The sequence below is a fragment of the Peromyscus leucopus genome, chromosome 5, assembly GCF_004664715.2.
Source record: "Peromyscus leucopus breed LL Stock chromosome 5, UCI_PerLeu_2.1, whole genome shotgun sequence".
Taxonomy (NCBI): Eukaryota; Metazoa; Chordata; class Mammalia; order Rodentia; family Cricetidae; genus Peromyscus; species Peromyscus leucopus.
In genome coordinates, this window is record NC_051067.1 from 126,026,037 (window position 1) to 126,043,141 (window position 17,105).

At 46.0% G+C, this 17,105-nt stretch overlaps 1 protein-coding gene across 1 annotated transcript in view; it reads right to left on the reverse strand.

The window, feature by feature from the left end:
* Positions 1 to 14,211, reverse strand: part of Fanca (FA complementation group A) — a 52,773-nt gene extending 38,562 nt beyond the window's left edge. Inside the window, exons 1-12 of the mRNA XM_028880898.2 lie at positions 13,777 to 14,211; positions 13,331 to 13,440; positions 11,698 to 11,791; positions 8,545 to 8,678; positions 8,327 to 8,422; positions 7,177 to 7,250; positions 4,544 to 4,656; positions 2,914 to 2,993; positions 2,212 to 2,245; positions 1,271 to 1,334; positions 673 to 785; positions 182 to 258 (exon numbers count right to left, since the gene is read on the reverse strand). Coding sequence (XP_028736731.1) covers positions 182 to 258; positions 673 to 785; positions 1,271 to 1,334; positions 2,212 to 2,245; positions 2,914 to 2,993; positions 4,544 to 4,656; positions 7,177 to 7,250; positions 8,327 to 8,422; positions 8,545 to 8,678; positions 11,698 to 11,791; positions 13,331 to 13,440; positions 13,777 to 13,855 — 1,068 coding nt within the window. The 5' untranslated portion in view covers positions 13,856 to 14,211. The remainder of the gene's footprint in view (positions 1 to 181; positions 259 to 672; positions 786 to 1,270; positions 1,335 to 2,211; positions 2,246 to 2,913; positions 2,994 to 4,543; positions 4,657 to 7,176; positions 7,251 to 8,326; positions 8,423 to 8,544; positions 8,679 to 11,697; positions 11,792 to 13,330; positions 13,441 to 13,776) is intronic.
* Between the last annotated feature and the right edge of the window lie 2,894 nt (positions 14,212 to 17,105).

The following is a 17,105-nucleotide window of genomic DNA, read 5'->3' on the forward strand; positions in this document are numbered from 1 at the left end:
GAAGGAAGGACTCTGCCCAAGGACAAGGTCAGCCTCTTGATCCTGAACCGCCATCCTGATGAGGACAGTTGTGTCCTGCTGGAGACTCCCGAACCTCCTCCCACGGGCAGTGTCTACAGGAGTCGGTCTGATCCGGTCTGTCACCTTGAATCCCCAGGCCTGGATGGGATTGCACACTCACCCTGCAGTACAGAGTGGTGAGCAGATGACAAGTCTTTGCAAAGCTCCACTCTTTCTGCATTTGAATAGCGTCAGACACTGCGGAGGACACACAACAAAACTTCAAGTCAGAGTGTACTAAGAGACAAAAACAAGCCAACAAAACCTCCTGTTTTCAAAGCTTCAATGTGAAAAGACAATCCTGTCCTAATGCTTTTCCCCAAGTATTGCTGACACTATCATTTCCCTTTGTTAACGGAGGTCATCCCTCAGGATCAGAGGAATTTTGGTTCCAGACAACAGGGATGTCAGACTCTGGGATAAAGTATCATTATCTCAAGGGGTCCCCGAGTGCTCTTTTTAACCCACAGGGATCAGAGCTCAGGCACCTGCAGAGGACAGAGCCTCAAACCTACCTAAGGGTCACCGGTATCTCTGTCAGAGTTCACCCAAAGGATAGGGGAAGAGACCCCAGACTGGGCAGGGGACTGCAGCCACAGCACGGTGACCTACCTTTCAGCACCGCCTTGTGAGTCAGAATCTGAGTCAGAGTGTGACTGAAGAACCTCTTCAGAGAATCCACTGCCGTCGTACCACAGCATACATGTCCAGAGTAGACACTAAACCTGCAAACAGCATAAGGGGGTGCACGAGGAGAAAACTGGGAAGCTCTTTCTCCACCAGGCCACAAAGCCACAGGTATCAAACGAATCCAGGGCTATGTGGTTGCGACCAGAGAGAAGTGAATTCTCGGAGGATGCCAGAGGCCAGAAGCAGGCAGGAGTCTAGATACAGATTAGGAAGGCTGGAGCTGCATACCAAAGCTGAAGACAGACACATGGGAGGGAGGTCACACCGGGCAAACGGCAGAAAAGAGGGGCTGAAGGACCCCACGCCCTGGAAACCTGCAGGCTGAACAGGAGCCTACAATAAGAAGGAATCTCTCACCCCATCTCAGAGAAGGTTGGTCAGACCTCCCGTGCTTTAGTAAGAATCTTCCCCAAAGTCACCGAACAGCAGACAGTACCCAGCCGGCCACTGCTACCATCGAGGTGTGTAAGTGGCAAAGCAAGAACACATTTCACATGAGCAGCAGGCCTCACACACGTACCAGCCCCTCACTGTCTGGGAAGCCGACGTCACCTGTGGATCAGCATCCAGAGTATCAAGTGCAACTGATAACAGAACACAGGACAGAGACCAGGGATCAGCCCCACGAACAGCCTGTCCTGTGTCACCCCAAGGTGACAACACACCCATTTCTGTCATAGGCCTCTGAAGGTCCAGAATCTCCTAGGATGACACCAGGTCCACCAAGGCATCTAAGCACCATCAGACACTGGGATCTGCAAGCTTTCAAGTGAAGGGGAACACACAGAATGTAAATGCTGTATTGAGCTGGTAGACACGTGACAGCTCTGGAATCTTTATGGTGCTTTGTAGGTCAGTGTTCTGCCACTGGGCTACACCACAGCCACGACTCAAGAAATCAAACGTGGGGGTTGGGAAGATGGCTCAGCAGTTAAGAGCACCAGCTGCTTTTCAGAGAACCCAGGTTCAAATCCCGGCACCCTCATGGCAGCTACTAACTGTCCTTTAACTCTACTTCAGAGGAATCAACACCCTGCTCTGGCCTCTGTAAGCCCTGGGAACACATGCTGCATAGAGATTGTGTGCAGGCAAAATACCCATATATATAAAAAGTAAATATAATAAGAATAATAATTTAAAAAGTTAGCAGGGCGTGGTGGTGCATGCCTTTAATTCCAGCACTCAGGAGGCAGATGCAGATTGATCTCTATGAGTTCAAGTCAGACCCTGTCTCAAAATAAGTAAGTAAACAAACAAAAATTAAATGTGGAGTCCTGAGGAGGAACTGAGAGCCAGAGCAAAAGAAAGAAGTGAGCACACACCACACATACGCCATAAACAGGCCTCCAGAGGCAGTGAAGAGGTGGGTTGCTTCAAATGTAAAGACTGGAACCTGCTAGAGTAATTAGTAAACCAACTAGTCATTTATAGTCAGTCTGGGGCTCGGCACAAGCCACTTACAAGTCAGCATTCTCTGCAGGACAGCTGTAGCAACCTGCAACAGAACACAAATCCACTCAGTAATTCTCAAGCACTCACATGCTGGCAAGAAACAAGAGAATGCCTTGTTATGTTGAAGCAAAATAAGAAACTGCCTGTTAAGGTATTCTTCCCTTGGCACCTTCCCACTTTTGGGAGGTCTTTCCCATTTCCTTAATAAATCCAGGTCAGTTCTGCTCATGAGTGTGTGTGTGAGTGTGTGTGTGTGTGTGAGTGTGTGTGTGTGTGTGTGTGTGTGTGTGTGTGTGTGTGTGTGAGTGAGAGAGAGAGAGAGAGAGAGAGAGAGAGAGAGAGAGAGAGAGAGAGAGAGAGAGAGAGATGAAGGCAAGCAGGCAGATAGGCAGATTAACTTTACAGAGAGGAAAGCCCTTGATTTGGTCCCTAGCGCATCATAAAACTGAGTGGTGGTGAAGTTATAATCCATCCAAACACATTGGGAAGTGGAATCAGGAAGGTCAGAAGTTCAAGATTAAGGTGGGTGTGGTGGTCCAGTCTTTGAGCCCAGACAGAAGGCAGAGACAGAAGGATCACTGAGTTTAAGGCCAGCCTGGACATAGCGAGTTCAAAGATAGCCAGGCTATGCAGAGAAACCCTGTCTTGAAAAAAACTACTCCCCCCTCCCCCCCAAAAAAAGCCTAATTCTTTCTAATTTCTCCTCCCTACCTGAGGCATCTTTTCAGGCTCCACAGGTCTTGGATCCGAGCTTTCCTGAAAGCCCCTTGAAACTAGTAGTTGCACAAAACCTGAGAAAGAAAAAAAACTTCAAAGTAATTTATAAGCATTATGCTCTCCAAACAGCAATGACTCACGGACAAGCCACCTCCACCTCCAGGGAGTACATGTGTGCAGATCGGGAAACTGCTCTTCAGGAGAGCCCCGAGTCCCGGGTGAACTCAGTCACTGTCCACGTGACTGAGGCCCAAGCATTTATCCAACTTCTCAGAGTCAAGTTTATGATAAGGACTTCTTTTCTAAGAATCATTTCTATTGTATGTGTTTCAGTGTTTTGCCTACGCTGACAGAGGTATGCCAGGTGAGCTCAATGCCCATAGAGGCCAGAAGAAGAGGCTGTTGGGTACCCTGGACTGGACTTACTGATGGTCGTGAACGGCCATATGGTTGCTGGGAATCAAACCCAGGTTCTCTGGAAGAACAGCTCTTAACCACTGAGCCCTCTCTCCAGCCCAGGACTGTGAGTTTCAGGCCAGTCTAGCTGTCCACCATTAAGTCAAGGACTTCAAAAACCACATACTTTTTTTTTTTTTTTTTTTTTTTTTTTTTTGCTTTGAGACTAGAGTCTTGAAGCTAAATTGCCTATATCACCTTCAATCTCAGTCCTACCAATCCAATCGGGGTAGCTGTGATTAAACTCTAAACCACTATTCCACAGAAGCATCACATTCTGAGGAGTGAGAAAAACAAACTGATTCATAATTTTATATTTGGGGTGGGCCTGAGATAGAGTCTTGCTAAGTAGCCTTGGCTGGCCTGAAGATCCCTATATGCACTAGGCTGGCTTTGAACTCATAAAGATCTGCCTGCCTCTGCTTCTGGAGTGCTGGGACTAAATGAATGAGCCACCATACCTGGCTGAGCCATAACTTTAAAGATCAGAATAAGGAAGCCTGGAATTGAGGTTTTCTGTCTTATATTTGATTAAACTTTACCTATCTAGGGCAGATTACAGGAAATATAAGCAGTTCATAACACTGGAAAAGTATCCTTGGCAAACAAAGAAACATACAACTTGCCAGACATGATGGTTAAATGCCTATAATCCCAGCTTTTTTGGGGGGTGGGGGGAGAGCTGAGGCAGAATTGCTATGAATATGAGAGGTCAGACTGTTTTTTCTCAAAAAACAGGAGAAGAGCAAGTATGGAGGAACACCCCTTTAATCCCAGCATTCAAGAGGCAGGGGCAGGCAGATGCCTGAGTTTGAGTCCAGCCTGGTCTACATAACAAGTTCCAGCTAGAGCTACACAGTAAGACCCTGTCTCAAAAGACAAAGAAGAGAGAAAAACCTACAAGCTGCCTGTGCAGAGCACATGCTTCTCCTTTTTGAGTTGGTGTTACGTCTCTGGGATTGCTGGCAGTACAGTCTAGACAGCAAGAGGAGCTGGGGCTACCCAAGAGAACACCCAACTCCTGCCACTCAAGAAAACAGAAGCCCATGGCTGACCTGGTGAGGTCATTTCATGCTAGGCCCTAGGCCCACAGGAACGGAGAGGCTGCTCTACTGCCCAGGGTCAAAATGAGTAACTGTCCCCAGGACCCCGCCTGCTATGAACATACCAGAAAGCATGGCTTTAGTAGTATCAGAGGATGGGCAGGAGGCTTCCATCTGCTCACACAGAATGCATAGGTTCCTGAAGAGCCACATGGTCATGGCCTGCATGTCAGGGTGGCTGAGGACACAAAGAACCGAAGTTAGAAATGTTGGCTGATAAGAAGGAGATAGCAGCTGCCAAATCCTGTCTCAAGGACCAAAGTGGACAGGGGCAGGGCACCTGCCTGGCTGCTGCTAATTCAAGAAAAACACCATTTTTAAAAGTTTTCTAATAAGCGGGCACGGTGGCACATGCCTTTAATCCCAGCACTGGGGAGGCAGAGGCAAGTGGATCTCTGTGAGCTTGGGGCCAGTCTAAACTGGCAGTTCCAGGACAGCCAGGGCTGCATAGTGGAACGCTATCATTAAAAAACATTTGGGGGGGCTGGAGAGATGGCTCAGAGGTTAAGAGCACTGACTGCTCTTCCAGAGGTCCTGAGTTCAATTCCCAGCAACCACATGGTGGCTCACAACCATCTGTAATGAGATCTGGTGCCCTCTTCTGACCTGCAGACATACATGCTGTATACATAATAAATAAATAAATCTTTAAAAAAAAAAAAAAACAAAAAACATTTGGGGGGCTGGAGAGATGGCTCAGAGGTTAAGAGCACTGACTGCTCTTCCAGAGGTCCTGAGTTCCATTCCCAGCAACCACATGCTTTCTGGTATGTTCATCCAAGCCCACTGGCTCACAACCATCTATAATGAGATCTGGTGCCCTCTTCTGATGTACATACATGCAAATAGAACACTGTATACATAATAAATAAATAAATCTTAAAAAAAAAAATTGGGGGAGGAGGGCTGGAGAGATGGCTCAGAGGTTAAAAGCATAGACTGCTCTTCTAGAGGACCTGGGTTCAATTCCCAGCACCCTCACACCAGCTCACAGTCACCTGTGACTCCAGTTTCAAGATCTGATACCCTTGTCTGGCACTGTATACATACACCCAAGCACACACATATACACAGAAAAATAAATAAGCCTTGAAAAAATAAAATTAAAAAGTAGCTCAGTGATAATGAAATAATTACTAACAGGTTCAACCCCTGCCTCCCCCACCTCCCCCAAAAAAAACCAACAACAAAATTGTTTTATGAATAGAAAAACTATTTTCAATGACTTCAACCCTTTTAAGTTTATTCTAACTAATGTAATGACCTGCACTTTGTATTTCAGAAATTCTGGGTACCTGTTTTTGTTTTATTCCCTTTCTTTTCGAAACAGGGTCTCATACAGCCCAGACTACACACTCTGTAGCTAAGCTTGGCCTTGAACTCTGATCTTTCTGCTTCAAACTCCCAGTACTGGGATTATGGGTGTATGCCACTACATCTGGTGGTTCTAGGAATTGAATCTGGGGCTTTGGTCATGGTAGGCTGTTGGAGCCCACCAAGATTTCCTAGTGGCTGTACCCAGCAGGAGCCCATAAGAGGATGATTGGGCCACAGGCCTGGGTACCAGGTGTTTGGAAGGGTCTACACTTAGCTGTATCTAGCAGGCAGAAGTCTTCTGCCCCTCCTCTTGGCATTGTTATAAAAAGCCCTTTGGAATAAAGTTCTGGGCCAGTGGATAAGGATCCAAGCCCACCTGAGGCTATCCTGTGTTTCTGTTTCTCTCCCCTCTATATTTCTAACTAAGTCTCTTATCCCTCATTTCCTTAGAGTCCCTGGGGGCAAATAAGTGTGGGAGCTGGTCTCCAGCCTTCTGGTGGACTAGAGGGGGTGAGGTTCCAAACACTTCAAAGGCCTTGTAACCAGGCCTTTCTGACTTTTTCACCCGACCTCCTAAGGTATAAATGCTCACAATACTTGTGCCTTTATGAATAAATCAAATAGACTAGATGGCTGTCTTTCATCCACGCTGCTGACTCAGGATAGAGCTTCAAGTTTGCTAAATATCTTACTGCTGGTTCATCTGCTTCCCTCTTCCAAATTTCTTTGTCTTCTTCTGTGCTATTCCATCTTTATCAGGTTATGTCTTGTTATAAAAGTTCCTTTTCTGGGTTGGCAAGTAAGGAAAAAATACTTGCCACCAAGCCTGACAACCTGAGTTCAATCCTGGGGAGCCACATGGTGAGAGCTGACTCCTATAAGTTGAACCCTAAATGCCACACAAGTGCTTTGGCACATTCGCACCCTCACACAAATTAATAAAATCTGGCTCCTAAAGTAATTTCAGAAAGGAGTAAATATTATATATATCAACAATGTTTACCTGGACATCTCTTTAGTTAATTAACTTTTTTGTTTTGTTTTCTGAGACATTATAGCCCAGGGCCTTAGCTCAGTCGCGTTCCCAACTAGCTCTTTCTAACTTAAATTAACCCATTTATATTCATCTGTGTTCTGCCACGTGGCTTGTTACCTCTCCTCCATAATGTACATCCGACTTCCTATGTGTCCCACGGGTGAATCCTGCACAAGCAGAATCTAACCCTGAGTTCCCCTCTCTCACCAGAAGCTCCACCCATCCTTCCTGCCTAGCTATTGGCAATTCGGCTCTTTATTAAACCAACCAGGTGCCTTAGGCAGGCAAGGTGGAACAGCAACAAATCTTTACACAGTTTGCTCAAACATCCCACAACAAACTTACCTGTGCAGCAGCTCCTGTAGGCTCACAACATTGTGCGTGTGAAGACACCACACAGCTTCAAGCAACAAAGAGTTCTGAAAAACACAACAACATTATCCTAACGTGTGCATCTCCCTACAGAATGTTCAGCTCAGGTTATGCTCCTATGCCCACTGAAAAAATAAACAGTATCACAGCATGGCCTAAAGGGCCCATGTCACAGGTTCCCATCTGCACAGCATTCACATCCCTTATTGTCCTGCATGGCTTTTCCTCTGACATCTAGGACAGCTCTGACCTCCTCCCAGTAGTCTCCAGTAAGTCATTGCACACTGTGCCCTCTGCATTCTAAATTACTACCTGGAAACTGTCATCTGATCTCTACTCACATGCCATGGCTGGAGAGCATACTCATACATACATACATGCACAATAAAGATTAAAAAAAAATTAATGTTTCAAATAGAGCTTACTAGTATCATTTATTTTGTTTTTTGAAACAGGGTCTCATGTAGTCCAGGCTGGTCTGGAACTTGCTATGCTGCCGAGGATGACCTCAAACTCCTGATCCTCTGGCTCTGACGCCCAAGCGCTAGGATGATAGGTGTGCACCACTATGCCCAGTGTATGAGGAGCTGGGGGTCCAATCCAGTGCCTCATGCAAGCTAGATGAGCACCCCATCATCTGAGCTACACTTCTAGCTCTTAGTACTATAGTTTTAAAAGTATATGTTCTCTGGAAGAGCCTTCCTAATAGTATACCCAAGAAGTCAGAGGATCACGCTTCTGATATGTTATGTCCTATCTTTTTGGTGGGAGACAGGGTCTCACCATGGGGCTCTGGATGTCCTGGAACTCTCTAAGTATAGACCAGGCTGGCTTTGAACTCAGAGATCCTCCTGCCTGTACCTTTCAAATGCCGGGATTACAGGCAGCTATGTACCCTATGCTAATAAATACGACTAATGCTGGGTAGAAACTGACATGCAATACTGAAGCACTCTTCCACTCTCAGGAAGACCTGACGAACCCTTCTTTCAGGCTCTTTAATTAGTGAGATATTTGGCCAAATTCCCAAGAAAACTCATAGACCCAAACCAACAGAGCACTGCTTAAAAAAAAAAAAAAAAAAAAAAAAAAAAAATCCCAAGTGGAAGAACTTCAAATTTACCTGGGCTTTCCACAGTTCTTGACAGAAGGTGAGGCGGGAGAACATATTACGTGCCAACAAAAGCTGCGAAACCTCTAACAAGGATGATAGTTTCTTCTAAAAACAGATACAATTTTGTTTTTTGTAAAAAAGATGAATTATCTAAAAATAAAGAAATACCTTCTTTTCCCAAACAGCTTAAAAGGGACATGTCCTCATTTATGGGGCTGGCCACTCACTCTCTGCTCCGAGCTGAGCAACACAGGATGGCTGGACTCCACGCAGACCTGCTGCACACTTCGAGCGAACACTCTGGCAGAGAGGATCCCCACAGGAACTCCCAGCACCGAGGCTTGATCCCGAAAAGCAGAGGCTGAAAAACAAAACAAAGCTATGATTTTCCCTGAAAACCGAGAAAAACCTGAAGAAGGCTTCAGTAGAAAAAATGATCATTAGGTTGCAACATCACAGTAAACTGCATTTAAGGGGGAAGAATAGATAAAAAGGGAAAAACAAGAGACACAAAATGCAGAGAATTTCAGGGCCAAATTGGCAGCTCTCTGTAGTCAGAAGGTTTCTCTGGCCCCGCACATTTATAAAATCATCACTCAGAGGCTTATATTAATTACCAATTGTATGGCCTATGGCAGGCTTCTCGCTAGCTAGCTCTTATAACTTAACCCATTTCTATTAAGCTATAAGCTGCCACATGGCCGTGGCATTACCGGTCTGCTGGCATCTTGCTGTTCCTTTGGCAGCAGCTGGCTTCTCTCCTGCTCTCCTTTCTTCTCTCTGTATATATCTGCTTGGATTTCCCACCTGACTCTAAGCTGCCTTGCCATAGGCCAGTGCAGCTTTACTTATCAACCAGTACTCCCAACACATGTTCACAGCATACAGAAAGACATCCCACAGTAGCTCTCAGTACAATTAGAGGCAACCTCAGAACCCAAAGTCACAAACATGTGTATGCATCATGGACCACAACAGATACACTCCATTGCAACATGGAGAGAACACTTTATCATCTTCCTTATAAAGGCGCACCATAAGCAGAACTCATCAGTCTCTTCTGTGTTTTGCTGTGATAGGGTGAAACCCAAGGCCTCAGACACAGTGGTAAGTGCTACATCACCCTCAGTCCCTATATTACTTTAGCCTTACAGATGAGTTGACTCCCAGTGACTTTACAAACAGTAAGTCCAAACTGGATAGGACTTCCAGACACTCTGCCCTGTACCTGATGGGCAGCACAGAACCACAGGTATACTCAGTCCTCTGGGATACCTAGCAGAGGCTGGACAGCTGGTCTATGGCCGTCACCAGGCTCCTGACCCAGTCTGTGGCCTGCAACCCCTAAAGTGAAATGTTCTGGACAACCCAGAAAAGGCAGTGCTTACAAGACAAGCATTTTCTCATTTATTTGACTTCCAAAACTAATTGTCAAGAAAGAAAAAAAAAGAAGAAGAAGAAGAAGAGCTGGAGAGATGGCTCAGCAGTTAAAAGCACCTGTTCTTCCAAAGATTCAATTCTCACTATCTACATGGTGGCTTATAACCACCTGTAACTCCAGTTCCAGGGGATCCAACCCCCTCTTCTGGCCCCCATGGGCACCAAGCATGCATGTGGTACACAGACATATATTCAGGCAAAACACCCATACACATAAAAATAAAAATCTAAAAAAAAGAAAAAACACATATATATTATCATATATATGGTATTTTTATTTTTATCATGCACGCCCGTTATCATCAAGGCTCTAAAAACATGTATCAACGTGTAAGTAAAGCCGCATGCGCAGCAATTACAGAGGCTTCAAATTACAAGTGTTAGAGGTCAGAGGCGGGGCTGGTGACAAAAGCCCGTCGTCCCAGCTGCTGGAGGGCTGCGGGAGGACTGACGTAGACAGATCCCGTCTTTTTTTAAAAAGTGTTTCAAGAGCTAGTGAAATACACAACATCCCAGGTTCAATCCCCAGGACTTCAAATCACAATAAACCTTACAACACAAATGTGAGGGACTGAGACACAGCTCTGGGGTCAAGATCACCGGCGGCTCTTGACCTAAATTCACAGAACCTAACTTCTTTTTGAACTACTCACAACTACCTAGAATTCCAACGCCAGGGCATCCAACACTTTCTTCTGGCCTCTGTGCGTACCCACACACATGTGACAAGTACTCACAGATACTCACATATTTACTAAAGTACTGAGGGTGGAGATGTCTCCGTGTGTAAAGCTGTCAAGGCTGACGATCTGAGTGTGGCCCCCAGGAACCACATGGTTGACCTCTGACCCCCACCTGGTCACCTTGGCACACAAGCTCTCAATGAATGAATGAATAAATGTAAAAAATAAGCAGGGCAGTGGTGACGCATGCCTTTGCTGCACTCTGGAGGCAGAGGCAGGTGGATCTCTGTGAGTTCAAGGCCAGCCTGGGCTACCAAGTGAGCTCCAGGAAAGGTGCAAAGCTATGCAGAGAAACCCTGTATCGAAAAACCAAAAAAAAAAAAAAAAAAAAAAAAAAAGATTTATTTATTTATTATGTATACAATGTTCTGTCTGCTTGTTTGCCTGCAGGCCAGAACAGGGCATCAGATCTCATTACAGATGGTTGTGAGCCACCAAGTGGTTGCTGGGAATTGAACTCAGAACCTCTAGAAGAGCAGTCAGTGCTCTTAACCTCTGTGACATCTCTCCAGCTCAAGCTGAGTACATTTTCAAACCAGCAGTAGGAGTTGAGAATGTTGGTAAAATGCTTGCCTAGCAGGAGTGATCCCCAGTATAATCTCAGCACTCGGGAGTAGAAACAGGAGGGTCAGGAGTTCAAGATCATCTTCAGCTACATAGCAAGGTCTAGGCCAGCCTGGGATACAGATCCTGTCTCAATAAAGGAAAAAAAAGTGTGTGTATGTGGGGGTGGGGGGCAGTGAGATGACTCAGAGTTAGGTAAAGGTGCTTTTACACAAACCTGGAAACCTGGGTTTGATTTTTGGAAGCCATGTAAAGATAGAAGTGAGAACCAACTCCACAAGTCTGTCCTCTAACTTCCACATGTACCCTTCCCCCACCACACACACACACACACACACACACACACACACACACACACACACACACACAGAGAGAGAGAGAGAGAGAGAGAGAGAGAGAAAGAGAGAGAGAGAGAGAGAGACAGGAGAACAAGAGCAATAAATACATTTAAAAAAAATCAGCAACCAAGTAACTCCAAAACAAGTCATAAAACCTGTGTAACCTAGTGATAATACATAAGAAGAAAGGCATTATTTGATGGAATTTAAATTTCTACTTATTATAAACAGATCAAGACTTTTTCCTTAAACGTTCTCTAACTCAATGAATTGAAAAAAAGCAGTGACAACTTACGGATAAAGGAACTGGACTGGTCAGAGTAGGCCGAGGCACTGTCACGATCAATCAGTTTGCTGAGACACAATTTTTTACACTGTGGATCTTCTACCTACAAACCAAAACATGAAGAACTCCACTGTCAAAGTCCGACTGTGTATAGTGCACATAGTGGGCACTCTCAAGTGGTGTCTTCTTTTATTTGGTTGGGTTGGTTTTTGGTTTTGTTTGGTTTTTTAATTCATCTTTGCATGTACATGTTTCTGTGTGTCTTAGAATTTCTATTGTTGTGATGAAAAAAAAAATACCATGACCAAAAGCAACTTGAGAAGAAAAGGGCTTATTTCAGTTTGAAATTTGTAGTCCAGTCCATCTTTCTGGGCAGTGGTGGCACACACCTTTAATCCCAGCACTCAGGAGGTAGAGGCAGGCGGATCTCAGAGTTCAAGGCCAGCCTAGTCTACAGAGTTCACAGGGAAGCCCTGTCTTCCCCTGTCTTCCCCCGCCTCCCACCATCCCCCCTCAAAAAAAAAAAAAAACAAAAAGGAAAAGAAAAAAGAAACATGCATATAAAACAACTTGTAGTCCATCATCCAGGGAAGTCAGGGCAGGAACTGAAGGCAGGAACTGATGGAGTTATGAAGTACTGCTTACAGGCTTACTCACCATGGCTTGCTCAGCCTGCCTGCTTTCTTTTTTGTTGTTGTTGTTTTTGTTTTTTTTCAAGACAGGGTTTCTCTGTGTAGTTTTGGTGCCTGTCCTGAATCTCTCTCTGTAGACCAGGCTGGCCTTGAATTCACAGAGATCTGCCTGGCTCTGCCTTCTCAGCACTGGAATTAAAAGCCTGCACCAGGACCGCCCCACCTCAGCCTGCTTTCTTATAGATCCCAGGACCACCAGTCCAGGACCCTCCCGCATCAATCATTAATCAAGAAAATGTAGCACAGGCTTGCCCACAGGCCTATCGGGGCACGGTTCCTTAATTGAGATAAACTCTTCCCAAATGATTCTCGCTTGTGTTGAGCTGACATAAAGCTAACCTGCTTGTGTGTATGTGTATCAGTTTGTGCAGTGTCTTCAGAAGAGGGTGTCAGATCCCCTAGAACTAGAGTTACAGATGGCTCTGAGCCACCTGACATTGGTTCTGAGAACTGAACTCAGATCCTTTGTAAGAACAGCACCATGTGTTAGAGCTGGAGAGATGGCTCAAAGGTTAAGAGCATTTGTTGTGCTTGCAAAGGTTTGATTCTTAGCACAAATGTGGTGGCTCACAACCATCCACAACCCCAGTTCCAGGGAGTCTGATGCCTTCTTTTGACTTCTGTAGGCACACATGTGGTTCGTACATACATGCAAATGAAACACTGATACACATAAAATAAAAACAAAACAGTATGTACTGAGCAATCTTTTCAGCCAGCTCAAGTTCTTTTTTTTCAAGAAGGAATTATTAAAGTCTTTCGAGAATTATTAAATTTACTATCCAACTGCTTTAATCTCCAAAGGCAGAAAATACATTCAGCTTTCTTCTCACCTGGTTTGCAGTTACCAGTTATTCACCAGGTACACAGGCTTACAAGGATACTATCAAGATTATGATCTGGCTGGGCTCCAAACACCCAACCTGCCAGCCATGCCAACTTCCTCTTACCTCTAGTAAAAGGTCATTCATGTTTTGGTGGTATCTCAGGAGTTGCAGAGCGGAATCCTTTAATTTCTGTTCCCTTTCAGGATTATATGTTTGCTTCTTGACTCTGCCCGCTAAGGAGATTAAAAAAAAAAAACCAAAAAACATATATATATATAGCAAAAAATTACAGCGCAACGTACACCAGGTGACACCCTGCGCGGAGGTCCAGGGAGAGCTGCCCAAGATCAGGACGGCCATCTGCCGCTGCCGCAAGCAAGCAGCTGGGACCAGAAAGCCGGGAGCCCACCGCTGCTCTAGACCAGCAGGCTGGGGCTCTCTGCAGGTCGCAGGGATGCACCACATTGGGACCTGAAGGGGCGGACCGTGGAGAATGGCCCCAGGAGAACGGAAGGACTGCACCGGGCGCTCACAAGTGGAGGTCGGAAGGTAGTGGTGGGGAGACCTACCCATCAGTTCTGTCCATGTTTTTCGGAGGCCCAGGGGCCCACCGCGTACCGCAGGACCCCTGGACTGGGAGCCCGACATAGTGACTGGAACACCCGCGCTGGAGCCCGCGCTGCCTTCCGATTGGCGGCGGCCAGGCGCCAGCGCTCATTGGCTAGGAGCACGCTTGACCACGCCCCTCGAGGGCTGAGCCTCGCTCCGCAGCCATCTTTGTTGTGGCGCAGGTCGCAGAGTGGCAGCGTGCGTGTAACGGAGTAGGCAGAGTCCTGCGGCAGCCTTGGTGCAATACTCCGGCGCATGACAACTAGGGGGAAAGTGTCGCAGAATTTGGAGCTGGAGTGGGCAGTGCGAATTGACCGCAGCTGATCGCGTGGTTTCAGACGCGATTTTGGTGAAAATAATGGCCCAGACCCAGGCCTGTGAAGATGCTAAAAACCTCTTACCTTCTTTGCTCAAAAATACGCCGAGTCGACCCCCAGTACTGTGCTGTACTGATTTGACTCTGGTTGCAGGAAAACTAACCAAAGGAGTTTTGGTGCTGGGATGTGACTTTCAAAAGTTGGGGAAGAATTGAGCTATTACCCCTCCCGCGAAGCACTCAGGAAGAAAAACCAGCCATGGAATGCTATCGTTTCTATTTCTCCCTTTGTAAAACCCACCTGACATGCTTAGGGGTTTCCTTGGGAAGGATGAGGGGTTCTACTTTGTGTGTGCACTTGGAGTGTGCGTGGAAGTACTGAGTACTTGACCCAGAGCTGGAGGCACCAAGACCCATTGAAAAAGAGCAGCAGCCCTTTTGCCCCAGATACACAACCCTTGATGGATACCGGCTGGTCTAGGATGCCTCAGTTCTCCGAATGGGGTAAAAGCACCTAGGACTGATCACCAAGAATTGAGGTGGGCAGATTCCCACCACTCATAACGGCTTTTAGAGGCCTCGTTGCTCCAGATTCCTTGAGGGCAACTGGCCATAAGGGAGGGAGGGGGACAAGGCAAAGAAGAAACTGAGAATCTGAAGGGAAGCCCTTTCAGTTTAGCTGCCACTCGTCCTGACTAGAGTAAGCACACACACACTGTGCACAGACAAGTCAGTGCATTTTCACACACGTACTTTCAATTAGGCCTTCCTACTTTTTACCTCTTCCTCCTCCAGCAAATTATTAATTATTAATGGATGGCAGCATAAAAACAGAAAGAGTGGGCGTTCTCTGCACTGCAGTAACATCACCGTGCTGGATTTTCAGCACTATCCCAGGCATGCACTCACACTCCTAAATGGAAGACAGGAGACTGGAGACAAGCTCAAAATGGCCATGATCGCCAGGTTGTGACTAAAATTCTCCCAGCTGGAAGTGAGTCAGCAGAGGGAGGAGATATTATCAGAGCCAGAGTGGAGGGGGACAAAGACTGACCAAAGTGTTCCAAGGATCAGATTTATCTGCCTTCATGTCCAGAAGATGCTACAGTTGTCCTGGTTGCCAAAGAGCCATTTTACAGGTCAAAGAGAACATTTAACTCGAAAGATATAAAATTGAAGAGCACCAATGCAGAAAAAAAATTTTTTTTCAACAAAAACTCATCCCTATGGCCGGGCCTCCTTGCAGTTCAGGATCAAATAGGTTGAGTGTGGGGGAGCTCCACATTGCATCTCGCATCAGAAGTGCCTTACTTAGATTCTTCCGCTCTCTCCGGCTTCAGAAGATTTGGCTGTACTTCCACCACTGGCCACAAGGTGGACTCTCCTCCAACACAAATCTAGTCCACTCATGGTCCCTGCCTGCATCTTCACAGGGATGTGCTGTCTTTTATTGCTACACAAAAAGGGCCATTCTCCTCCATTACGAAAGAGATCATCTGCTTGACCAGACTACGAGTACAAAGAAGTAATAGCTTGCCCCAAATCATACCAACAGACCACTAATATTTACTGTGTGTTTTCAAGCTTTCGTTGCAGAGATTTTTCTTTGAATTGCTGCTTTATAATCTGACTTCCGACAAGTACACTGGCACAAGTTAGGGATCCCAACTGCTCTGGAAACTGAGGCAAGAGGATCATTTCCACCTAGGGGTTTGGGGCAGCCTAGGCAATATAGCAAGACTCCCATCTCAAAAACAGAGCTGGAGAGCAGCTGAGGTGGAGACTGACTGGGAAGACACCCAATGTGGACCTCTGGACTCTATCCACACGTGCACACAAATGTTCACACATGCACAAGCAGGAACACACACATACACAAATAAATAACCCGCATGTTCCATCCACAGTCATAAATATCTTCTACACTATGACTGCAGCATTACCCTATGCTCATTCCTTACAGTTCTCGGATGATTCTCACAGGCTCCTTAAATAGTGCTGTTGCTGGGACTGTTGTTTCCTTTTTATTTTCTCTTAGACTTTGGTTTTGCTTTAAAAGATTTATTTTTATTTGTATGGCTGTGTGCTTGTGTGCAGGTGTGCCACATATGTGGGTGCCTGCAGAGGCCAGAACAGAACACTGGATCCTTTGGGGCTGGAGTTATAGGTAGTTGTAAGGCACCTGATGTGGGTGCTAGGAACTTAACTCTTCAGGAAGATTGTCAAGTGCTTTTACCCAGAGTCGTTTCTCCAGCCCGTGTTTTGTTTAGTTTTTTGAGGAGACAAAGTCTCATATAGCCCAATCTGGCCTCAAACTCACCCTTTATCTAAGGATGACCTTGAACTCCTGCTTCTATTTCACAAGAATCTTGGGAATAGTCATTGCAGATATAAACAAAGGCTCTCAAGCACATCCTGGATTGCTGAGAGACTCCTGAACCCAATGGCAAGGGTCAGGAGATAGAATAAAAGATGACCCAGAAAAGACAAGGACACAAGCATGAAGACCGATTTAAGACCAGATGTAGCTGAGGCAGGAGGATTGCCATGAGTTCCAGGCCAGCCTAGAAGCAAAGGACAGAATTATCTCCTGGTGCCGCTGGAGGGAGTTCCAGCACATACATACTTTGGCTTCTGGCCTCCAGAAGGTTTCTGGATGGGTTTCTGACTAGGTATAGTGCTACACACCTTTAGTCCCAGAGGCAAAGGCTGATGCTGGCGGATTAGATCTCTGTGAGTTTGAGGTCAGCCTGTTCTACATGGCCAGTTCTAGGCCAGCCAAGGATACATAGTGAAACCCTATCTCAACAAACAAAGAAAGAATTTCTCTGCTGAAGCCCCGTGGTCATCTGTGGTGCTTTGTTTCAGTAGCTACAGGAAACTCCTACACCCACTGCAGCTTCTGTATCGTCATTCTAAGTGTCAGCATAGTGAAAACTTACACAACAGTATCAGTATGGAATTTACTTTGAT